Source organism: Meriones unguiculatus (genome assembly GCF_030254825.1).
Source record: "Meriones unguiculatus strain TT.TT164.6M chromosome 13 unlocalized genomic scaffold, Bangor_MerUng_6.1 Chr13_unordered_Scaffold_34, whole genome shotgun sequence".
Classification (NCBI taxonomy): domain Eukaryota; kingdom Metazoa; phylum Chordata; class Mammalia; order Rodentia; family Muridae; genus Meriones; species Meriones unguiculatus.
This window is the reverse complement of record NW_026843646.1, coordinates 5,995,617-6,015,875: the sequence shown is the minus strand read 5'-3', so window position 1 is coordinate 6,015,875 and position 20,259 is coordinate 5,995,617. Positions and strand designations below refer to the sequence as shown.

The 20,259-nt window shown below is 38.2% G+C and overlaps 1 protein-coding gene across 1 annotated transcript in view; it reads left to right on the top strand.

Moving 5' to 3' along the window:
• Nucleotides 1-14,370: 14,370 nt before the first annotated feature.
• LOC132650849 (zinc finger protein 431-like) overlaps nt 14,371-20,259 on the top strand; it is a 120,330-nt gene continuing 114,441 nt past the window's right edge. The window contains exons 1-3 of the mRNA XM_060376185.1: nt 14,371-14,404; nt 14,617-14,677; nt 16,040-16,725. Coding sequence (XP_060232168.1) covers nt 14,371-14,404; nt 14,617-14,677; nt 16,040-16,725 — 781 coding nt within the window. The remainder of the gene's footprint in view (nt 14,405-14,616; nt 14,678-16,039; nt 16,726-20,259) is intronic.

The following is a 20,259-nucleotide window of genomic DNA, read 5'->3' as shown; positions in this document are numbered from 1 at the left end:
TGGTTTTTGTTTGTTTTGGTTTGTCTGTTTTATTGGTTAGTGTGGCCTGTTTGATTTTTTTTTCTATTACAGCTTTTAATATTCTTTATTTGTTCTGTATATTTAGCGTTTTTATTATTCTCTGGTAAGAGGACTTTCTTTTCTGGTCCAGTGTCTTCGGTATTTTTGTATGCTTCTTGTGCCTTGATAGACATCTTCTTTAGGTGAAGAAAGTTTTCTTGTATGATTTTGTTAAAAATATCGTCTGGACCCTTGATCTCATCCTTCTGTTAATCTGATTATCAACATGTTTTGTCTTTTCATAATGTCTCAGAATTCCTGGATGTTTTGTGATAGGGAACTCCAGGATTCCCTAAATTTCTGCATTTAAAAAATAATTTTCTTTTGGATTTTTGAGCCTGGGATTCTCTGTGTAGCATATGCTGTCCTTGCCTTGCTTTGTAGACCAGGCTAGCCTCAAAGTCACTCTGCCTCTACCTACCCAAGTTCTGGGATCACAGGTGTGCACCACCATGGCCAGCTTGTTTTTGCTTTCTTTATTGATAATATTTCCATATTTCTAGAATGTGCTTCATTCTGTCATTCTCCATTCAGTGGAGGCCTGGAGCTCAGCTTTCAGATGGAGAACAGTGGCTCCATTTCTCTCAGGGACAGCTAGAACAGTTTAGGGCAACACCCATTTTCACTAGATGGGGGTGTGGAAAGAATTTTCTATTGACTATTACAGGTAGCTAGCTCTTTTGAAATGAAATCACCAGTGGTAGTGGAAACTTTGGTATTCCAGAGCCTATGGCAATACCAAAGTGTTACCATTCTTGGATAAGCTGCTGTGCCTTGCTCTAAGGACTTTCACCTCAGAGGTTCAAGTAAAAGTCCATGCCTGGTTGGCTTGCAACCAAGACATAGGCCTTGTGAGACACAGACCCAGTGAAGCCTAGGCCCAGTGGGCCAGTGAGCAAGCCCAGATGGGAATAAATGATGAATCTCAGAGGCCATGATGGAAGACTGATGGTATCAGGTGGCATACAACCTACCAGAACACGTGCACCCCCTGCATGGGCTGGATTTCTTAGGAAGAACATTGAATCTGTTGAATGGTTATTATTAATGAGACCTTCAGGACCACAGTGGAAGAAAGAGTCAAGTGGAGCAGAAATAAATGTAGTCTTTGGTTTGTAGAGAAAAGCATCACTAGGTAGTTTCAGATGGCAGTCACATGCTGAAACAGAGACAGGAATTTTTAAGGAGATCATCATCAAAGAGAATGTCCTAGGTCTAGATTTGAAGCCTAAGTTTGTGTCCTTAAATTAACACTCCCTCCTGATAATTCTTCTGTTAATCAAAGAAGTAGGCTAAGTGATTCCTAATACCAGGAAAGAACTTCATATAAAACCTGCTCCAAATGTGTTCCAAGTGTGGCACGATCCATCCCATTTTGTCCATCCCAACTTAAAATCCAACTTGACAGTCTCACTCATCTTATGCACATTCTGGAAACAAGAAAAATGCAAAATTTAAGATAATAGATTCTTCCTTTGTGATTTCATTTAACACTGTGACAGCCATCTGTGTTTGGCAGAGTCAGCTCCCCAGGAAAGATACTGTAACTGTTCATTGCATGAAGCAGTGAGGGTGAAGCCTGAGTTGTGTCTTGACAGTACAAGATGTTGAGGTGCCTAAGTTATGAGATACCTACCATAAAGTGCTACCTATAGGGAGTGGAAGTAAGCAATCTTGGAAATGTATGAGATGTTTCAGGGATAGGACCATCTAAACCTTTTCAAACAGCATCAGGCTTTGGTGTTTTCCTTGCTGATCTTCTTTCCTTGGTCTACTCTTCCCTAAATATGTACACAATTCCTCTCTACAAGAATGGGAAAGGGGTATTCTGTGCATCTATGTTGGAATGATGTAACTTGCTTCTGATGTTACAAGATGTGGCACCCAAAAAATTCTCTTGTGTATCAGAAGAGACTATGAAAATTTGTACAGTGTATGAGCTATTGCAGAATTTTAGGATCATTGAAGTTAGACTACATTTTCATCATGGGATGACAATAATCCTATAGTGAATTTGGTCAGAACTTATTTGATTGAATCAAAAAAGCTCCCAGAGAAGATCATGTTTCTATCTTTGACACTGAATAAAAAGTTTCTTTGTAGCCTTGGCTGTCCTGAAAGTTGGTATGTAGACCAAAAAGGTTTTGAATTTACAGATCTAACTCCAGTCTAGTGTTGGGCTTAAATATAGTCCAACATGCCTGGCATCAACATAAATATCAACGTTATCTGCTGAGTCTGGAATGTAGCATTTTGGGTTTTGTTTTGTTTTGTTTTGTTTTGTACATGTAAGCATAGGTTGTTGTGCTGATCTTCATCCATATCCTGCATTTGAAATTTGGAAGAGAGTATATTTAATTTCTTAGGATGGCATGTGTTCATGACACTAACAGTGTCTGAGCTTTCTGAGTTATTGAATTGCAGGTATGTGACATTCTTTCTACCTGCTGTATTTGTTTTTTTAGACTTTATTTATTTATTTTATTCACACTTAATTTGCTTTAATATAAATTTGTTTTTCTATAATTCATTCTCTAACATGAACTCAGCTCTTTGAACACCTCCTCCTGGGGGGTGTAGCCTTGTGAGGCCACAGAGGAATATGGTGCAGCCATCCTTGATGAGACCTGAAAAGCTAGGGTCAGACAGACAGGGACAACTATCAGGAGACTATGGAAAGGGCATAGGGGGAGAAGGAGAGTGGGTGGGACTAGGATGAGACGATGGAGAGGGCTACAGTGGGTATACAAAGTGAATAAATTGTGATAAATAAATTAATAAAATTTAAAAGCAATTTATCCATTTAACATCCCAATTTTAGCCCCCTCCCTTGTCTCTTCCTGGTTTTACCCCTCTGTTCCTCTTTCACCCTTATCCCATTTCCAATTCTCAGATAGGGGGAGCCCTCCTCTCCTACCATCTGAACCCAGACTATCAAGGCTCACTAGGAATACCTGTATTTTCTTCCTTTGTGGTGTGGCAAAGCCCCCTCTACCAGGGAAAAGTGATCAAAGAGCAGGCAACAGAGTCCATGTCAGAGCCAGCCCCTACTCTTCTTAATATGGATCCCACCTGAGACTGAGATGCCTATCAGCTACATCTGAGCAGGGGTCTGGTTCCTCTTCATGAATGGTCTTTGGTGGGTGCATCAATCTCTGCAAGTCCCCATGGGCCCTGATTTGTTGTCCATGTTGGTTTTCTTATGGAGGTCCTGCCAGTTCTGGGTCTTTCTACTTTCTATCCCCCTACTCTTTCCTATGATTCCCTGTGCTCTACCCAAAGTTTGGCTGTGAATCTTAGCATCTGCTTTGAACCGCTGCTGGGCAGAGTCTTTCAGAGGATATGTATGTTAAGCTCTCATTCTGTTCCCTCTCCTCAGTCACTTCTGGTGTCGATTCTATTTGCCCTTTTGAATAAGAATTGACTATCCTCCATAGGGTCCTCCTTTTTATTTAGCTCCTTTAGGTCTGTAGATTGTAGTATGTTTATACTATATCATGGCCATTATCCATTTACAAATGAGTATATACCATGCATGTCTTTCTGGTTTTGGAATAACTCACTTAGGATGATCATTTCTAGTTCCATCTACTTGCCCGAAAATTTCACAGTTTCCTTTTGTTTTGTTTTTTGTTTTTTGTTTTTTTTTTTGTTTTTTTTTTTGCTTTTTTTTTCAATGCAGTTTATTCAGGAACCTTGAACAATCATCTGACCCTGGGGAAAGCCAGCCCACAGCTTAAATAGCCTCTGGGTAGCCAACCCAGGCATGCCACGTGGGCAATGCAGATAGGTCCACATACATGGAAGCAAGCCAGATCCTCAGCCTTAACCAAATGTGGAATTGTTCGTGACAGAGAGCACTCACCATCGGGAAGGTGGAAGGCGGAAACCAGCTCCATCTTTAAGGCACAGCATTCCGCAGCTCTCTACAGTTCCCCCTTTTTGTTTTAGATGCATCAGGCAGGAGTAGAGGTCTGACCTCTGATATTAGAAATAAATTGGGACTTTGTACCGATGTTCATTTAGGTGTCATCCACCCAAAGAGCATCAGACCCGTCTGATACCTTTTTCTCAGAGGTGGGACCCTGGGTATCAACCCGCATGCAATCAGACATGCTCTTCTCTGGGTCCAAAGCGGCTGACCCTGAGTGCAGTGCTTAGCCTCGCATCCTGAGCATAACATTTTAGCTTTTTATGGTATCCAACCATGCTTGGGGCGAATGTCCTGCTTCAATGGCTGTAAAGGCCTGAATGATCATGGCTGCATCACACTGTTGTGAGACTCTAATCTTGCATATATACCACAGGCAAACCAAGGAGACCAACACCAGAAGGCCTGCTAACGCTCCCATGCCCGCCCATTCCTTCAGATGATTCATGGCCTTTTGTTTTTAAAATACCCAAGTAGCATTCCATTGTGTAAATGTACCACAATTTTTGTAACTGTTGTTCCATTGAGAGACATGTAGTTTGTTTCCCTGTTATGGCTATTATGAATATAGATGCTATGAACATAGTTGAGCAAATATCTTTGTTGAATGGTGGAGCATCTTTTTGATATATGCCCAGGAATGGTATATCTGGGTCTTGAAGTAACACTATTTCCAATTGTCTGAGAAAGCATCAGATTAATACCTAAAGTGGTTGTATAAGTTTGCAATCCCACCAGCAATGGAGGGGTGTTCCTTTCTTCACATTCTCACTAGCACGTGCTGTCACTTCAGGGTTTGATCTTAGGCATAATGGGTTTCAGATGGAATATCAGAGTCATTTTGATTTGCATTTCCATGATGACTATGGATATTGAGCATTTATTTAAGTGTTTTTCTACCATTTGATATTCCTCTGTGGAGAATTCTCTGTTTAGTTCTGTACCCCAGTTTTAAAGTGGATTATATGGTTTGCTGGATTTTAATTTATTGATCTCTTTATATATTTTGTTTATTATCCCTCTCTGTTGTTTGTAGGGTTGGTGAAGATCTTTTTCTCAGGCTGTAGGCTGTCATTTTGTTCTTTTGACAAAGTTCTTTGCTTCATAGAAGCTTTTCGTTTCATGAGATCCTATTCATTAATTATTGATCTTAGAGCCAGTGTTCTTGGTGTTCTATTGAGGAAGTTACCTTCTATGCCAATGAGATTGAGGATCTTTCCCAATTTTTTTTTTCTAACAGATTTAGTGTATCTGGCTTTATGTTGAAGGTCTTTGAACAACTTGGACTGCAGTTTAGTGCAGGGTGATAAATATGGATCTATTTTCATTTTTCCACATGTAAACTTCCAGTTAGACCAGCACCGTTTGTTGAAGATTCTGTCCTTTTTCCATTGCATGGTTTTAGCTTCTTTGTCAAAAATCAAGTGGCCATAGGTGTGTGGTTTTATTTATGGGTCTTCACTTCAATTCCATTGATCCCCTGATTGTTTTTATTCCAGTACCGTGCAGTTTTTATTACTATTGATTTATAATAGAGCTTGAGATGAAGAATGGTGATATCTACTGAAGATCTTCTCTTGTATAGGATTGTTTTAGTTCTTCTGGCTTTTTTATTTTTCCATATGAAGCTGAGAATTGTTTTGTTCATGTTCCTTAAAGAATTGTGTTGATATTTTGAGGGGAATATCATTGAATCTGTAGATTGTTTTTGGTACAATGGCAATTTTTACTATGTTGATCTTACTGATCCATGAGCATGAGAGATATTTCTATCTTCTGGTATCTTTTTCAGTGTCTTTCTTCATAGTCTTGAAGTTGTTTTTTTTTTTTTTTTTTTTTCATATAGGTTTTTCACTGGCTTGTTGAGGATAACATCATGATATATTATGTTTGTTTGTTTGTTTTTCTAATTATTGTGAAGGGTGTTATTTTCCTAATTCTTTCTTAGTCCATTTGTCTTTTGTATACAGGAGTGCTACTGAATTTTTTTGAGTTATCTTTATATCCAGCCATTTTGCTGAAGTGTTTTTCAACTGTAGGACTTCCCTACAGTAGAATTTTGGGGGTCATTTTTTATACTGTCATATCATCTGTAAATAGTGATATTTGAGTTCTTCCTTATCAATTTGTATCCCCTTGATCTCCTTTAGTTGTCTTATTGCCCTAAATAGGACTTTCAGTACTGTACTGAAGAGATTTGGAGAGAGTGTGTGGCCTTGTCTTGTCCCCGAGTTCAGTGGAATTGATTTAACTTTTCATTTAGTTTGATGTTAGCTATAGGATTGCTGTATATTGTCTTTACTATTTTTAGATCTGTGCCTCTGTCCCCAGTCTCTCCAAGACTTTAAACAAGAATAACTCTTGGATATTGTCAAATGCTTTTTTGGCTTCTAAGGAAATGATCCTGTGCTATTTTTTTTCAATTTGTTTATATGATGGATTAAGATTCCATATATTGGACCATCCCTGCATGCCTGGAATGAAGCCTACTTGGTCATGTTGGATGATATTTTTGGTATGTTCTTGGATTTGGTTTGTGGTTAATTTATTGAGTATTTTTGCATCATTGTTCATAAAAGAGATTGGCTGAAGATTTCTTTCTCTTTTGGGGTCTTTTAGGATTTATCAAGGTAACTGTGGTCTTACAAAAGGAGTTTGGTCATGTTGTGTCCATTTCTATTTTGTGGAATAATTTGAAGAATATCGGTTTTCACTCTTCACTGAAGTTCTTGTAGAATTCTGCTCTGAAATCATCTTGCCCTTCGCTCTTTTTTTGGAAGGATTTTGATAGCTGCTTCTATTTTTTTAGGCAGTATAAGTCTATTTAATATCTTTACCTGATTTTTATTCAACTTTGGTAAGTGGAATCTAACAAGAGAATTGTATATTTCATTTAGATTTTTCAAATTTTGTGGCATATAGGCTTTTGACATAAGAGCTAATGGTTCTTTAGATTTTCTCAGTGTCTGTTATCTCTCTGTCTTCCTTTCAGACTTTGTTGATTTGGATAGTGTCTTTCTGCCATTTACTTAGTTTGGCTAAGAGTTTGTCTATATATTTGATTTTCTCAAAGAACTAGCTCTTGGTTTCGTTGATTTTTTTAAATTATTTTCTTTGTTTCTAATTTATTGATTTCAGCCCTGATGTTGGTTATTCTTAGTGGTCTAATCCTGTTGGGTGTGTTTGCTTCTTTTTTTTCTAGGGCTTTCAGGTGTGCCATTAAGTTTCTTGTATGGGATGTCTCCAATAGCTTATGAAGGCCTTTAGTGATATTAAAAGTCCTCTTAGGACTGCTTTCATTGCATCCCACGAGATTAGGTATGATGTGCATTCATTTTCATTGAACTGTAGGAAGTTCTTTCTTTATTTCTTTCCTCACCTAGATTTCATTGAGTAGGGAGTTGTTCAGTTCCCACATGTGTGTAGGCTTTTTATTATTTCTGTTATTGTTGAGGTTCATCTTTAGTCCATCATGGTCTGATAAGATACAAGATATCATTTCATTCTTGTTGTATCTTTTGAGGCCTGGTTTGTGACCTACTGTATGGTCAGTTTTGGAGAAGGGTCCATGAGGTACTAAAAGAAGATAGATTCTTTTCTTTTTGGGTTTAAAAATTCTCTAGATATCTGTTAGGTCCATTTGATTCATGACATCCATTAGTGTCATTATCTCTCAGTTTAAGTTCTTTTCCATTGCTCTGTCCCTTGATAATAGTGACATGTTGACTTCTCCCACTATTAATGTACGGTGATTGATATGTTCTTTAAGTTTTATTAATGTTTCTTTTACAAATGTGGGTGTCCTTGTATTTGGGGCATTGTTGCTCAGAATACAGATGCCATCTTGGTGGAATTTTCCTTTGATGAGTATGAAGTAGTCTTCCTCATTTTTATTTATTTATTTATTTATTTATTTATTTATTTATTTATTTATTTATTTATTTATATTTAGGAGCAATAACTGACATCAGGCAATATTTTCATAGTTTGAAACTATGTGTAACAGCATAGTTTTTAAAAAAAATCTTTCAACATTTTATTGTGTTCTTTTTACATTTTTATTAATAACAGTTTATTCACTTTGTATCCCCCCTGTACCTCCCTACCTCCTCCCCTTCCAATCCCACCCTCCATCTTTCCCACCTCTGTCCCTTTCCCAGTCCACTGATAAGGGAGGTCCTCTTCCCCTTCACTCTGATCCTAGTCTATCAGGTCTCATTAGGAGTGGCTGCATTGTCTTCTTCTGTGGCCTGGCAAGGCTGATTCCCCCTCAATGGGAGGTGATCAAAATCAAAAAGCAGGCCAATGAGTTCCTGTCAGAGACAGTGCCTGTCCCAATTACTATGAAGCCCACTTGAATACTGAACTGCCATAGGCTACCTTTTGGGCAGGGGTTTCAGGCCATCTCCATGAGTGGTCCTTGGCTGGCGTATTAGTTTCACAAAAGACCCCTGTGCCCAGAATTTTTGGAACAGTTACTGTCCTTGTGGAGCTCCTGTCCTCTCCAGGTTTACTATCTCCCAGTTCTTCCATAAGATTCCCTGCACTCTACCCAAAGTTTGGCAATGAGTCTCAGCATCTGCCTTGACACCCTTCTGGGTTAGAGCCTTTCAAAGGCCCTCTGTGGTAGGTTCCTGTCCTGTTCCTTTGTTCTCCATCATCTGATGTCCATCCTCTTTGCCTTTTTGCATGGGGTTTGAGCATCTTAACCAGCATACTTCCTGATTAACTTCCTTAGGTGTACAGATTTTAGTATTTTTATCCTATATATTATATTCTATATCCACTTATAAGTGAGTATATACCCTGTGAGTCTTTCTGCTTCTGGGATACCACACTCAGCATGATCTTTTCCACTTCCCACCATTTACCTGCAAGTTTCATGTTTTCCTTGTTTTTCATTGCTGAGTTATATTCCATAGTATAGATATACCACAATTTCTGTATCCATTTCTCAACTGAGGGCCATCTCTGCTGTTTCCAGCTTCTAGCTATTACAAATAAAGCTATTACAAACATAGCTGAGTAGATGTCCTTGTTGTATAGTTGAGCACCTTTTGGATATATGCTTAGGAGTGGTATAGCTGGATCTTGAGGAGGCGCTATTCCTAATTGTCTGAGAAAGTGTCAGGTTGATTTGTAAAGTGGTTGTATAAGTTTACATTCCCACCAGCAATGAAGGAGGGTTCCCCTTTCTCCAAATCCTATCCAGCATGAGTTGTCACTTAAGTTGTTCTTCTTAGTTATTTTGATGGGTGTAAGGTGAAATCTCAGGGTGGTTTTGATTTGCATTTCCCTGATGACTAAGAATGTTGAACATTTCTTTAAGTGTTTCTCTGCCATTCTATATTCCTCTATTGAGAATTCTCTGTTTTGCTTTGTACCCCATTTTTTAATTTGGGTTACTTGATTTGTTGCTGTTTAACTTCTTGAATTCTTTATAAATACTGGATATTAACCCTCTGTCAGATACAGGGTTAGTGAAGATCCTTTCCCAATCTGTAGGCAGTCGTTTTGTTTTGAAAACAGTTTCCTTTGACTTATAGAAGATTTTCAGTTTCATGAGGTCCCATTTATTGATTGTTGCTCTTAGAGTCTGCACTGTTGGTGTTCTGTTCAGGAAGTTGTAGCCTGTGCAAATGAGTTCAAGGCTCTTCCTCACTTTTTCTTCTAACAGGGTTAGTATGTCTGGTTTTATACTGAGGTCTTTGATCCACCTGAACTTTAGTTTTGTGCAGAGTGATAATTATGGATCTATTTTCGTTTTCCTACATGTAGACATCCAGTTAGACCAGCACCTTTTGTTGAAGATGCTATCTTTTGTCTGTTGTATGGTTTTGGCATCTTTGTAAAAATCAGGAGTCCATAGTGTGTGGGTGTATTTCTGGGACTTCTATCCAATTCCTTTGATCCACTAGTTAGTGTCTATGCAAGTACCATGCAGTTTTTATTACTTTTGCTCTATAGTACAGCTTGAGATCAGGGATGGAGATACCTCCAGAAGATCTTTTATTATGGAAGATTGTTTTAGCAATTCTGGGTTTCTTGTTATTACATATGAAGTTGGGAATTTTTCTTTCAAGGTCTGTAAAGATTTGTGTTGGTAATTTGATGAGAATTACATTAAATCTGTAGATTGCATTTGGTAAGAGGACCATTTTTACTATGTTAATCCTGCCAAGCCATGAGCATGAGAGATCTTTCCATCTTCTGAAATCTTCTTATATTTCTTTCTTTAGAGACTTGAATTTTTTTTCAAACAAGTCTTTGACTTGCTTGGTTAGGGTCACACCAAGGTACTTTATGTCCTTTTTGACTATTGTGAAGGTTTTTGTTACCTAATTTCTTTCTCAGCACTTTTGTCTTTTGTATACAGGAGGGCTACTTATTTTTTGAGTTGATTTTGTATCCAGCCACATTGCTGAAAGTGTTGCTAGCTTTAGGGGTTCCCTGGTAGAATTTTGGGGGTCACTCAGGTATATTATCATATCATCTGCAAATAGTGATACTTTGACTTCTTCCTTTCCCATTTGTATCTCCTTAATCTTCTTTAATTGTCCTATTAATCTAGCAAGGACTTTGAGAACTATGTTGAAGAGATATGGAGGGCGCAGCCGTGCCTTGTCCCTGAATTCAGTGGGATTGCTTTAAGTTTCTCACCGTTTAGCTTTATGTTGGCTATAGGATTGCTGTATATCGCCTTTACTATGTTTAGGTATATGCCCTGTATCCCTGATCTCTCCAATACTTTAAACCTGAATGGATGCTGGATTTTTTCAAATGCTTTTTCAGCAACTAAGGAGATTATCATGTGTTTATTTTTCTTTCAATTTGTTAATATGGTGGATCATAACGATGGATTTTTGTATATTGAACCACCCCTGAATACCTGGCCTGAAGCCTGCTTGGTTGTAGTGGATGATATCTTTGATGTATTTTTGTATTGGGTTTGCAAAGTATTTTGTTGAGTATTTTTGCATCAATGCTCATAAGAGAGATTGGCCTGAAATTGTCTTTATGCTGGGGTATCCAGGGCTGCTTGCTCCTGAATAACTGGGTTCTGGAGATGCCATATTGTTTGTCTTTTGTTGGTTGAGCTTTTACACTGGCCTCTACCCATTGGTATATCTTAGGTGTTGGGTGTTAGTTTCTGGTACTTCCTGGAATCCTGTGGTGGGTCGAATCCCCTTGGCAGAAAGATTTTCCCAAAGGAGCTCTCCTCCGTTTTTTAGGTATGGTCAATGAATGGCAGGTGTTTTTCAAGAATTGCCACAGCTCATCTCAGGCATACAGACCTGAGTAGTAATTGTTGCCTTTGTTAGTAAAGGGGGCTATCCTCTCACCCAGAGAAGTTCTGGAGACAGCTGCCCTGCTGCTGGGTTTCTTGCTGTAAATTTAGTGAGCTGCTGCTGTAACCTGGGTGCCTTCTGGTTTGGTCAGTTTAGTTAGGGAAAACTAGTTGTCCTTTGGAGCAGTATCTGGGGGTTGATCTCAGGGAACCCAGGCTTCTGTAGGTTTGAGTTTGGAGCTCTATACCACAGTAGCCAAGTGGTAATCAGTGGCAGGTGAGCACCACTTTCATGTATACAGCAGGAGGCTAGAGTATGGATCCTGTGGATAACCAGAAACTTTTCTGGAGCTAGGTGTCCTGAGGTAGGGCTAGATATTTTCCCCACCTTTGGGTTTTCTCCCAATAGGAAGACTCAGTCTGTGGTGTTTGACGTGGTGTGTAGAATGCGTAGGCACTTGCCAATGATGGCTCCAAGCTGGTGACTGGGAAAGAAGCTGAGAACTTTTCCAAGAATGTTCCTGTGTATGGTGGATGTAGTGTGTGTGTGGAGAGTTGGCTGAGTTCTCTAAGCTGGGATCTGCTGTTTCCCTGCCTGTGGGGTTTTCTCCAGACAGGGAAACCCAGCCTCTAGTGTCCGGGGGCACACAATTCTGTGATGGAGAGTAGGGCATATAAGCCTAGCAGCTGGAGGCACACTCAGGCCTGGCGGCTGTGCACCCACCGATCTGCAGAACCTTTCTAGGGATAAAATGAATGACCTGAGGTCAGTCCTGCTTTCTTCCCTGCTTTTTTTTTCCTAGACTGGGGCTCCCAGTCTATGGTGCCCTGGAGAACATAATTTAGTCTGGAAAGTTTATCAGGACAGAAAGGTGTATCCTGGGACCCGGGATATCTTCCGGGTTCTTGCTGAGTGACCTGAGAGTGGACCTGACTGACTCCCACACCGTGGAGGTTCCTCTCACCTGGGAAACAGGATCTCTGTTGTTTTAGGGCCCAGATTTCAGTCTTTTAGTTGCTGTACCAACATTGCTGTCCTACTCCTCAGACCCAATGTCCTTCTGGCACCACCATCTTGGATTCCCCCCTTCCTCATCCCTTTCAATTATTTTTGGTTGAAAGTCTATTTTATTAGATATTAGAATAGCTACTCCTGCTTGCTTCTTGGGTCCATTTGCTTGAAAACCTTATTCCTGCTGCAACATCCCAGGAACTTTCCCAGAGATTAGCTGGGTGCTCTGAGGTTGGACCCGATTGTTTACCTCATCATTGGTTTTCTTCTTACATTTGAAACACAGTCAGTTGGGACCCACAGATCCAACTATTGGACGCCATGCAGTCTCTGCTACCCAGCTTATCAGACACAGTATGCAATCAGCCCAACCATCTGGGATCTATTTTTAATTTTTACTGAATATGAGTATTGTGATTGTATGCATGAATATGCACCTCTTGTGTGCCTAATCCTCACAGTAGTCTGAAGATGTCTTCAGAACTCATGAACTTATAGCAATTGATAGTAGTGGGTCCCAGGTAATCACTGACAATTGAGCCCAGTTATTTGAAAGAGCAGCAAGAACTCCTCACTGCTGAGCCATCTGTCCTGTTTTATGTTGCTTATTTATGATCAGCATTTACATTTACATGTTAATATTTTCATCTTTCTATTTTTAGGTGTTTAAACATGCATTCCCTTTTAGTAAGATATCATTGAAGTTACAGTTTAAGCTGGGGCAGTGCAGATTTCTGGAGAATAAATATACAACAGGAGTGAATGTATAATTCCTTGTAGAAGCTTCAGTAAAGACCTCTGAGTTCTTTCAATATTTTTTGTTTGTTTGATTGACTTTTATAGGAGGCTCTGTCTTACTATATAGGTCTGGCTGTCCTAGAACTCTTTGAATAGATAATGCTGACATCCAGTTCAATAAAATACAGCTGCATCTGCCTCCTGAGTGATGGAATTGAAGGCATGACAGAATACACCCAGCTTGTCCACCATTTTTTGTAGTTAGTAACTGTTAATAAATTTCTCTGATCTGTACTTAGTATTGATCATCTGTTAATTTCTCTCTCTCTGTGTCTCTGTCTCTATGTCTCTGTCTCTCTATTTCAAACCCTTCTCTCTGTTTGTCTTTGTCCACATTAATTGCCATGTCTATTCCAAAGCTATATCCTCTTCAAAAAGTTCAGATATGATACAGTTAAAACTTGTTATTCCATTTTCTTCTAAAATGACTTAGTGATAACATTAATACTTCTTTTTTAATAGAAAAGTTTTAATCTTTATTTTTAATCTATAGACTACATTATTTAGTAAGGAGGATATACAAAACAATGATCAAAGAATAATTATGTGTTCTATTCCTTTTCTTTTGTCTGGTCACTCAGAAATATGATGTTAATGGCTATGATTGCTGTTGCTTGCCACTCACATTATTTTTATTTATGTATTCACTGTAGTCCACTTTCCCTTCCACAAATATATGAGCCCCCTTCTTCACATACTGATATGCCACATCCCTGAGCCCTGGTCAAAACATAATATTCAGTACCATGTTGTCTTTTGACTGATATTACCCATCTGTTCAGTGTCCCCTGATCAACACATCTCATTTGTTGCTATATAAAATATCATGACTGTGTTTTGTCCTTCCACCTGTCTCATGACAGGGTGCTGACCTACTCACCCAAGTAATTGAAGATGATTCATAGATTGCTCAAGAACCCAACTAATGGCTACTTTATATTCATGTCTTACAAACTGATGAAACACAGGTTTTTGAAGCACGCCTTTGTTTTTTTTTTCAATCTAAACTTTAGGCTTTTTCATCTCCCCTACTTCACATCACACACAGCACCCAACTGTATAACATTCGCACTTCTGTGTAAGAAAATAAATTGAAGAAGCAGTAGATTTATATGATTATATTGACAATGACATATAAATTATATTGTTGCCACTGTTTCTGTTGTACAAATGTATGGCATATTTTAGAATTCGGTGACCTTCAATGATGTGCATGTGAAATTCAGCCAAGAAGAGTGGGCCTTGCTGGAACCTTCCCAGAAGCAACTCTACAAAGATGTGATGCTAGAGACCTGTGAAAACCTCACTGCTATAGGTAAGACTGCAATTTTTCTTTCACTTTTAAAATAAAGAGACAACTTTTACTTTGTTATTGATCCTCTTCTGTAATTCCAATTGAGAATGAGGAGGAATGAGGTAAATAAATCAGGCATGGTTCTAAGGGTCACAGAAGATAGTGATTTAAGTTTTGCCTTAATAATAACATGATGTTTCCAATAATATATATTTTCTCGTACTATATTTTAGGCTACAATTGGGATGACCATAATATTGAAGAACATTTTCAAAGTTCTACAAGTAATAAAAGGTAACTTTATGTGCGTGTTGATACAGATATAAATCTTAAATTTTAATGTGTCCTGGAAGTCTGGTGTTTTTTGTTTGTTTGTTTGTTTGTTTGTTTATTGGCTGCTTTTTATTTTCTGTTTTTGAAATAGATTTTTTTCTGGGTATCTGTGACTTTCTTAGACTTGATTGTTAGACCAGCCTGACCTCAAAATCACACAGATCTGACTGCTTCTGCCTCCACAAGTGCTGGAATTGAAGGCATGTACCAGCACACATGGCTGTGTCCTGGAAGTTTTAAAGAAAAGCAACAGTGTAAAAACAGCACTGCTTTAAGTGTACTGATGATCATTAAAATCTCATAATTCCATGTACTTCAATGTCAGGTATCTGATTTGTGTTTTCAAGGCACTCCCCTAAGATAGAAGAAAATAAAATAATATTGTAACAAAAATACCATTTGAATCATATGGACATTACAGCTACTGACTTGAACTGCCAATCTGTTTAGTCTCATTCTATCTACTCAGATATTGTAAGAGGTATACACACTGAATTGGTGATCAGTATGTGTCCAAAACCTTCTAATAAGCAAAAATTACATAGTAGAACCAGTGTTACTAATTTTCGTGCAGTAACATTGTAAAGTTTAGTGAAAGGAGCAGCTTATGAGAATCAAGAATATTGTTGTGGAGAAACCTTAATCCCTATATGACATGTTTATGATGAACAAAAACAAACTGTGTTAATTCAATGTGGTAATCTTTATTATTTTTTAAATTAAACTGGTATATCATATGTCAAAATGATTCTAAGACACATGAGCATAGGGTTATTGAACGAAGCAGTGTCCCTGTCTTTCTCCAAGAACAATTGATTTGGTAGTAGTCCCCACTGTGAGTAAATTTTCTGAATGTGATAAATGGTTACTGTTAATTGGTTTTGTAACTTCACTGAGAATTCATCAGCAAACTCATATTGCTGAAAATACCCATGAATACTAGGAATTTGGAACTTCTGCTTGTCTTGGCTCACTTTGTAAATGAAGTATCATTCATACAGTACAAAAATTTGTGAATGGGATTGCTGTGATAAAACTCTGAATTCTTACAATACTCTTTATATATAGGAGAAAACCTCTTATAGAAAAATGATGCTATAAAATGAACCACATAACAAATGCTCTTACCATCACAAGGATCTTCAAAAATACCCATAATGAAGGGGAATACCATGAATGTAAAAAAAAGTGATAAAACTTTAAAATTTGATTCTTCTTTACCATTATACCAAATTATAAAATTAACTCACATAGATAAATATATTTATTAGTGTAATGAAATTACTGTGGTAAATGTTTCACATGTGCCAATTTTCTTTGCAGGCATGAAAGCAGTCATACTGGAGAGAAACCCTTTAAATGCACTCTCTGTGGTAAAGCCTTCCCCTATATCACTGTTCTCATATGTCATAAAAGATCACACACAGGAGATAAGTCTTACAAATGTAATCAATGTGGTAAAGCCTTTGCAAACATCAGTACTCTCTTAAGCCATAAAAGAACACACACTGGAGATAAACCTTATGAATGTAACCAGTGTGTTAAAGCCTTTGCACAAAACAGTCATCTCATAAACCATAAAAGAACACACACGGGAGAAAAACCTTATGAATGTGACCAGTGTGGTAAAGCCTTTGCAGAAAACAGTACTCTCATACGGCATAAAAGAACACACACTGGAGAAAAACCTTATGAATGTGACCAGTGTGGTAAAGCCTTTGCACGAAACAGTCATCTCTTAAGTCATAAAAGAACACACACTGGAGAGAAACCTCATGAATGTAATCAGTGTGGTAAAGCCTTTGCACAACACAGTACTCTCATACGGCATAAAAGAACACACACTGGAGAAAAACCTTATGAATGTGACCAGTGTGGCAAAGCCTTTGCAGAAAACAGTCATCTCTTAAGCCATAAAAGAACACACACTGGAGAGAAACCTTATGAATGTAATGAGTGTGGTAAAGCCTTTGCACGCAACAATAATCTCATAAGCCATAAAAGAACACATACTGGAAAGAAACCTTATGAATATACCCAATATGATAAAGCCTTTGCACAGCAGTCTCCGAAAACATGAAAAAACACAGTGGAGAGAAGGCTTGTGAGGGTAATTAGTGTGATAAAGCCTTTACATGTAACAATCATCTCCTAAGACAACAACACATTCTGGAGGGAAACCATATGAATATAAGTATGTGGCGAAGCCTTTGCACATAACATTTCCTAATACATAAAAGAACACATACTGGAAAGAAGCTGTCTGACTGTAACCAATGTGAAAAAAACTTTTGGACTTCAGAATCATCTTCACATTCATGAAAGGGATCCTAATGTACAGAAAGCCTATAATGCTTTTAACATGGTGAAAACATTCCACATTTGTATAATCTTCATAATCATGAAAGGATTCATGCTGGAGAGAACACTTATGAATGTGTTAAAATGGTGAGGACTTGCACAAATCTAGAGTCATCATCATCATAAAACTATCCTTACTGGAGAGGAATTCTGTGAGTATAAGCAATGTGGAAAGGCCTTTGTGTACTTTGGTCCACTGAGATCCAACAGAACTGTAAAACTAGCTCAATGGAAATGACCTCCCTTTTCTGAAGGAGAAGGGGGAAGTGGATAGGGGCAATAGAAATGGAGTGTAGTACTGTGGGAGAGAAGGGAGGGGGACTATGATTGGAATGTAAAGTAAATAAACTTATTTTTAAAAAGAATACAATGGTAAATATCAATTACACACAAAAATATTACAAAGTGCTTTGGGAAGAGTTACTGATAATCCTGATTCTCAACATTTATTGTTTTCAATTGCCTCACTTTACACAAGAAACTTTTAGTCCAGTGGATGAATATGTAGGGAATGGTGAACTAACACCAGCCAAGAAGTTCTCTGAGAGAATCACAAAGGTGGTAGCCTGTAGATGTTTCTTTTGTTCACATACCTATTGTTCCAGGGGAACTATTGAAAAACATCACAACCCACACTGAATTTTGAGATATGAGGGAGGAGGCTTTCTTTTCCATGTATAAGCCTGCTTCTGGCCTAGATGTGTAACCTTGTCAAGGGTGAGTTTTCTCTGCCTGGCTTCATTTGGAAAGTGTCTTTAGACATAGATACCACCAACCATATTTGATAGATATACCTCCCCTGTCTTCAAATATAGGATAATTTGGTTCTGTGTACTTGTTCTTCTTGTTCATATGATAGGAATGTGCTGTTTAATACAAATTGAGCATCCTTGAATTGGCTAGTATTAAACAATTATCTACACCTATGCTTGAAGCATCCCAGTCACTCCCCAAGGGGTATAAGCCTCTGTTTTCTGGAATTAAAGTTGAACTTACTTTCTGAGGTGGTTCCCAGATTGGCAGATCACTGTTATGCTTGCAGGCTTTCCAAGCTTTATACCTCATCTTCTTCCCCTCGTGCCTTCCTGGGCTGGTGGGAAACAGCCCTCCAGGCAGCAAGAGAATCATGTTCTCTGAAATTCTTGTAATAAAATGTTTCAAAGTTCATAGCATTTCAATTTCACATGATTCTGGATGTGAGATGGTAAATCAAACAGTGTCTTGAGGGTAGGACTCTTTAAAATGGGTTGTACCTAGTGTTTATTTCACGGTAAGGTTGAAGGCAAGCTTCATGGTATGAAATCTTCTGATGTGAGTACAGTGACCTGTGGAAAATAAATAAAAGCAGACATTTTTTTTCTGTTTTAATAGCTGAGTATTGTTCTGATCATGTATAGTTAAATGGCAGAGGAGAGGAACTGCCCTTTGGTATGGACTAGGGAAAGGGGAGGGGGGAAAGATGGAGGGAGGGTAGGACCAGAAGGAGTTGAGGGTGTGAACTTCAATCAGCATATATATGAATAAATTGTGAAAAAATAAAAACAATTAATAAAAAAATAGTCAGAAAAATAAACATAATAGCAAAAATTTGAGTCCAGTTTAGGTAACCACCCTCCCTCATAAAAAAGAAAGACGATATATACAAAGAAAAGAAAAACAGAATCTTTGTCTTTACCACCTTTCTTCCCTGTGGGCTCACTTGATAATCATTATCCAATGGAGACCATTCTTCTCTCTCTGAAGTTTGTGTTACCATATAAGTAGGATTCAAACCTGGAACTAATGGCAGAGGTTCCTAGATAACATATCAAATTAAACCTACCTGCCATTTTCTCCCAGCAATCCTTCAGTCCTTCCATGTTATCTGTTCTTCCAGGATAGTATAGCCCATAAAATGCCCTGAATTCTCCTTCCCAGGGCCTGAGCTAACCTTACTCCCCCCTCACCCATATATAGGCAAACTATTTTGGCTACCTGGTCCTGTCAAGAGCCATGCAGGAGCAACAGCACAGCTGTAGAACTCATGGAATATGGCTCTCCTGTTAGCATAGTCACGATGAGTTTGTCTTGGAGAAGCATAATCCCAAGAACTGCTTTTCCTGAGGACTTTGAACTCTTATGTAGCATATCTCTGCTTGTTGCCCTTATGATGCCCATATTCCTCAAAACATGAGGAGTATGAAAACTATAAGGAGGCTTCTAGCCCATCACTGGGCAATATCACTGGCATTTAAAATTAACAATGCTTGATCTCTTTTCACATGTTTACTGGAGCAGATTAATGAATCAACCACTGCCCTTGAAAGGAGCCATAGATGTAGATTGTTAGCAATCACCATTATACTTAGAAAGAATTTGGAAAAATAGATTGTTTAACAAGGTCAGGGAAGATGTTTTTGCTTATGGCTCTGGTATAAAAATCTTAGAGAACAATTTAAAGTTAATAAAAGTATACTATTAATAGTAAAGCCAGTGATGTTTTAAGGTTGATGGGCTGAAACAATAGGCCAAGGTGGCATTGACAGTCTGGCTACTCTCAAACTGGGTCTAAAACTTAAAATCTCTAAAACTGAGATTCTCCTTTATTTGTGTTTTCCCCTCAGCTTCTTGATGATTTAATAAAAATGATTAATGAGTAGATGCACACCCTTTAAGATTTAAAGTACAGGTGCCAGTGCCATACCATTTTTTATTACTGTTGCTCTATCATACTACTTGAGATCCATGATGAAATTACCACCAGGAAATCTCTTATTGTACAGGCATGTTTTTTTTTTTTTTTAATCAATTCTGGGTTTTTTTGTTTTCCATATGAAACTGAGAATTGTTCTTTCAAGGTCTGTAAAGAGTTGTGTTGGTATTTTGATTGTAATTCCATTGAATCTGCAGATTTCTTTTGGTAGAGCGGCCATTTTTTACTATGTTAATCCCACCAATCTTGGAGCATGGGAGATCTTTCCATCTTCTGATATCTTCCTTAAAGTTTTGTCCTTTGTATACAGGAAGGCTTCAGATATATTTTTTATTTAATTTTGTATCCAGCAACCGTAATGAAGGTGTTTTTCAGTTGTAGGAGTTCCCTGGTTGAATTTTTAGGCTTATTCATATGTACTATCACATCATCTGCAACACATGCTGGATTGGATATGGAGAAAAGGGAACCCTCCTCCATTGCTGGTGGA